Source organism: Neophocaena asiaeorientalis, unplaced genomic scaffold (genome assembly GCF_003031525.2).
Source record: "Neophocaena asiaeorientalis asiaeorientalis breed wild unplaced genomic scaffold, Neophocaena_asiaeorientalis_V1.1 scaffold855, whole genome shotgun sequence".
NCBI lineage: Eukaryota > Metazoa > Chordata > Mammalia > Artiodactyla > Phocoenidae > Neophocaena > Neophocaena asiaeorientalis.
Genome location: NW_020171823.1, coordinates 54,594 through 60,208, shown reverse-complemented (window position 1 = coordinate 60,208; position 5,615 = coordinate 54,594). Strand labels below are relative to the sequence as shown.

The window sequence follows — 5,615 nt, the reverse complement described above, 5'->3', positions numbered from 1 at the left end:
GCAAGAAAAAAAAAAAAAAAAAAAAAAAAAAAAAAAGAGAGAGAAAGGAAATCACACAAGGATAAAGACTAAGGAAAACATATATTGATATACACTCCTCCTGTATAGGAAGAGTCTAACAAGAGCCAAAATCAATAAAACATCGATACATTTGACTACATAAAAAAAATTAAAGATAACCATAATTATAATAATTTGCCACTGGATACACTACATAAAAAACATGTAAACTGCATTATAACCTAAAGTGTGAGGGGAGGAAATGTAAAAGTGTAAAATTTAGGAATGTAAGACTCAAGGTAACAAGTAAAAAACCTGTAGTAGTAGTTACACAAAGGAACATGATAAATAAGTCAAAGTACACTGATACAGATCATTTTTTAAAAAATATTTTGTCTTCTTCCCTCCCTAAGACTCAAGTCGTTGGCATTTTTGCATTTGATGGGTCAGGAACATGAGCCCAATGTGGGGATGTGCCATCTTTTTTTTTTTAATACATTAAAAAAATATTTTATTTATTTATTTTTATTTTTGGCTGTGTCAGGTCTTTGTTGTGGCATGCAGGATCTTTGTTGAGGCACGTGGGCTTCTCTCTAGGTGCAGTGTGTGGGCTCCAGAGCGCCTGGGCTCTGTAGTTTGCGGCACCCGGGCTCTCTAGTTGAGGCACATTGGCTTAGTTGCCCTGAACCATGTGGGATCTTACTTCACCAATCAGGGATCGAACCCACATCGTCTGCATTGGAAGGTGGATTCTTTACCACCAGACTGCCAGGGAAGTCCCAACGTCAAATTGCAAAAGGAGGTAAAAGAAGAGAGCAGGATAAGAAACAAGCAACAATGAGTCTACAAAATAGTTAGAAAACAATGAAAAAAATGGCAACTATTATTTTCAAAAAATCTACAAACAATAAATGCTGGAGAGGGTGTGGAGACAAGGGAACCCTCCACTGCTGGTGGGAATGTAAGTTGGTACAGCCACTATGGAGAACAGTATGGCGGTTCTTCAAAAAATTAAAAATAAATCTACTGGGCTTCCCTGGTGGCACAGTGGTTGAGAGTCCGCCTGCCGATGCAGGGGACACGGGTTTGTGCCCCGGTCCGGGAAGATCCCACATGCCGCGGAGCGGCTGGGCCTGTGAGCCATGGCCACTGAGCCTGCACATCCAGAGGCTGTGCTCCGCAGCAGGAGAGGCCACAGCAGTGAGAGGCCCACGTATCACAGAAAAAAAAAGAAATCTACCATATGATGTAGGAAACCCACTTCTGGGTATTTATCTGAAGATATTGAGAACATTTATTCAAAAAAATATAGGCATCCTGATGTTCACTATAGCAGTATTTACAATAGCAAAGACATGGTGACAAACTAAATGTCCACTGATGGATGAGTGGGTTAAAAAAAAGTGAGATATATATATATACACACACACACACATATACACACAGTGGAATATTATTCAGCCATAAAAAGGAAGAAAGCCTGCTATTTGTGACAACATGGGTAGACGCTGAGGGCATTATGCTAAGTGAAATAAGTCAGACAGAGAAAGACAAATACAGTGTGACCTCACTTACATGTGGAATCTTAAAAACAAATACAAAAACAAAAATGAACTTATTGAAAAAGAGATCAGATTTATAGTCACCAGAGTTGGGGAAACTGGATGAAGGTGGTCAAAAGGTACAAACTTCCAGTTGTAAGATAAATAAGTACTGGGAAGTACAGTGATTATAGTTAACACCATTGTGTAATGTATCTGAAAGTTAAGAGAGTAAATCCTCAGAGTCCTCATCACAAGGGAAAAAACTTTTTTATTAATTATATGAGGTGATGAATGTAACTAAACTTGCTGTGATAATCATTTTGCAGTATGTATAGGTCAAGTCATTATGTGGGACACCGTAAAGTTATAAAGTGCTGTATGCCAATTTTATTTTAATACATCTGAATGAAAAAATATACCATAGAGCTCAGAATTTTAAGCAAAAGAAAATTTTAGATAGTGGTTATGCATGAACAGCAAGATTTCCATTAAGGAGCCGTAAGTTTTGAAAGCAGTATGATATAGACATCTCAAGAAGGAATACAGTGATAATTCACTTCTGATATGAGGAAAATTCATAAAAAGGTAAAGTGACATGTCCTGGAGCACAGGGTTAGTCAAACCACACTGACTCCATGACCTGTGCTTCTAACGATATTGTGCTGTGTCTGACAGGCACTTCCACTTCACTTTTTATTAGTTGTACAGTCATTCCTTGGTTTCCTTAGGGGATTGGTTCCAGGACTCCTTGGATACCAAAATCCATGGTTGCTCAAGTCCCTTATATAAAAGGGTACAATATTTGCACATAACCTATGCACATTCTCCCATAAACTTTAAATCATCTCTGGATTACTTATAATACCTAAAACAATGTAAATGCTATATAAGTAGCTGTCAGTGTGTGGCAAATTCAAGTTCTGCTTTTTTGGAACTTTTTGGATTTGGGGGTGGGGGCTGGGGAATACCTTCAATCCACCGCTGGTTGTATCTGCAGTTGCAGAATCTGCAAATGTGGAACGTACAGATATAGAGGGCAAACTGTACTGAGAATTAGTGAGTAGTCAGGATAATATATACAACAGTAGCAAAAGATAAGAGGAAAGAAAATTTTAAAAGAAATTAAAAACAAACTCAGAGTCAGTAAACAAAAGTATAGCTCTGAATTTAGAAACTAAATTTAGTCTTGAACTGTGGCAAGAGTGTCCCTTACTAGAAGTCGCTGTGTTTTTTACTTTCAACTTACCTGTTATTCCAACTATCAGAAAAAAAAATCCATAGCTTTAATTCCATCTTTTTTCAAATTACATGACAGCCTCTGCTTTAACATAACAAAATCATTAAGGTCAGAATCTGATCAAAGCATAAACAAGGTAGGAGGCTTCTCTATCAGGATTCCACTATTGGTTCTTGAGAACAAAAGACCTGACTTTAAGACCTGACCTTTAAAAATACATATATATATATATTTTTTGTGGTACACGGGCCTCTCACGTTGCGGGGCATAGGCTCCGGACGCGCAGGCCCAGTGGCTATGGCTCACGGGCCTAGCCGCTCCACGGCACACAGGATCCTCCCGGACTGGGGCACGAACCCATGTCCCCTGCATCGTCAGGTGGGCTCTCAACCACTGCGCCACCAGGGAAGCCCTAAAAATATTTTTTAAAAGTTATGTGTAATTTGCATTCCTTTACTCAGTAACACAAATCATGATTTTTGGAACATTATGTTTTGTTTGAAAATATCCAATCTATAAACACGATCTAAAAAAAGGTCAAGGTTTATGTTCTTTGGTAGTTCCAGAAGAAATAATGCATACTTTGGGCAGAAGTTGCAAGCTGGCACTATCAACATAATACATCAATCAGCAAGCTGTGTTACAATGCAGTTGTAGCTGAGACCAACTACAAGTAAGATGGTCCATTCCCCATCATATGCAGCCCCTTAATAAATGCTTGGACAGCTATCTGCAGAGGACCTTATGCAGAGAATTCACAGGCTGGAAAAGAGAGGGACCATAATGGTACTGAGTGGATGAAAGATCTTTTCTCATCAAAACCTCAGAACCCAGGAAATGTCATGCTAGTACCTCTTTACAATTTCAAGTAGTACCTCTACTGTATTGCAATGAGGTGGATGGAGAGGGAGACAAAGGGAATTAACATTTCCTTCCAGCATGGCACCAGGCCCTACACCACAGTACACGTCCCACCCAGGCGGAAAGCCTGTACCCTTGCTTTCCCATCCCATCCAGTACTTCAGAGGGGGGTGAACTAGTCCCGTCCTCCATGCGCACTGCATGTGCCCACCTTGAACTGGACCACTTTCCCCACATTCTTGAACTTGGGGAGCACGTCATCATAGAAGTCCACGAACTGCTGGTAGGTCTCTTCGCTGTACTACAGGCTTGCGTCGGGGTCATAGTCGTCCCTTCTGCACTGCTCCATCCCAAACGTCATAAACATGCTTTTAATAAGAAGGGTGGGACTCAATGACGGGAAATTGTGTTTACATGAACACCTGCAACAACAGTTAATCTTATTCTATATATAATATTTTACAGTTTTCACGGCATTTTATGTTTTTCTCTGATCCTTGCAACCTACTAAGACAATCATGGGTAGTATTTCCCCCACTTTGAAAAGAAGCAAGCTGAGGCCTAAAAAAGCTCAGTTGTCCAAGTCACACGGCTTATGAGAAATGATCCAGATCTGACCACCTTACAGTCTAGTGCCTGTTTATTATATGGCATTATATATATAATTTTTATTTAAGAAACAATGTTAACGTTTACGAAAATGGGGTTCTCTTTTGCACTTTCAACTGGGTCAGGGCTGTGCTGACTTAACTCACTGGTACTTGAATAATTTAAAAAATGTTTCATATGACCTTTATTATTTTTACTTTCTTGTCCTAAGATAACATGAGAAAAAAAATTTTATTTCAAGGTTCCAAGTAATTAACAGTTCATGGTTAATATTTTGTAGTTAAAAACTGGTCAGTCGTGGATGCCAGCGACCTGGGGGAAGAGAGAAATGCAGAGTTGTTTCATGGGTATAGAGGTTCAGTTTTGTAAGACAAAAAAGTATATAGAGATTATACATCTATGTACCTACTGAGATAATGCATACAGAATGCCCAATACAAATCACGCATAGGTCTGAAATGTTCAGCCCTAACTAATGTGAAATTTTCTACTCTCCAAATGACCTTCTAGATTATTCAATTTGTAATGTGATCCATATTCCCAAGTAGCTACCTACAGAATTGGGAGGACTTACCTTGGTTGGCACTGTTAACTGTAAAATGAAATTTTATAGCTGTAAATAAATATAGTAGCAAACAAGCACCTTAATTAATGAATTTAAAATTCTGTTCACAGGATTATAACCCAGATCTAGTTTCCAGGGTGTCAAATGAGCATCTGTGTATTTTGGGACACAGCCGAGTCATTGTTTAGGGAAAATCCCCACTGTACCTGGAAATACCCACACAAGCTTGAATATGTTAAAAAAATTATGGCCTGACAGCTCCTATTGAAAAGTTAGCTAAGTGGTATTTTTGAAGACATGGTACTGATCCTCTGTGATTCCAAGAATCACCTGAAAAGAACTGGAACGCATTAAAATGCAGAGTCAAAGGTACTGCATAGTCAAAATAACTTGTTTCCTTCTCTCTGCCTTGCTTCCCATTTCCTCTATTTTATTTAACTTAGTATGTAGCCTTTTACAGTCACTTCTGGAAGAAGATAAGATATGAATAAATACTCAAGACATATGAATATCTTCAGTATCATTAGTAGTTATGTTCTTTTGGGGGGCAGGGGGAGGAAAGAACTCTCAAAGCATGACTCCAAAAAATGCCAATTCTAGAAAGATTCCAGACTTGAACTTAGTACTACTTATAAAAACATGCAACCAAAGAAATGCTTAGGTTATGAATGTATTTCTCCAATGATCTTGCAAACCTTAACAGAAAAGAATGCTTGAAATGATCTGGAGCAAGTCACTACAGTTCTCTGTAAAAGTGGAACAGTAAATTTGTCTGAGAAGATGGCCTTAGATTTAAATG

At 38.6% G+C, this 5,615-nt stretch overlaps 1 protein-coding gene across 1 annotated transcript in view; it reads right to left on the bottom strand.

Annotated features, from left to right (window-relative positions):
• The window catches only part of LOC112396035 (U2 small nuclear ribonucleoprotein auxiliary factor 35 kDa subunit-related protein 2-like), a 42,194-nt gene that overhangs the window by 24,345 nt on the left and 12,234 nt on the right, over positions 1-5,615 (bottom strand). Inside the window, 1 exon segment of the mRNA XM_024739530.1 lies at positions 3,854-4,081. Within this exon segment, the coding sequence (XP_024595298.1) occupies positions 3,854-4,081 (228 nt within the window).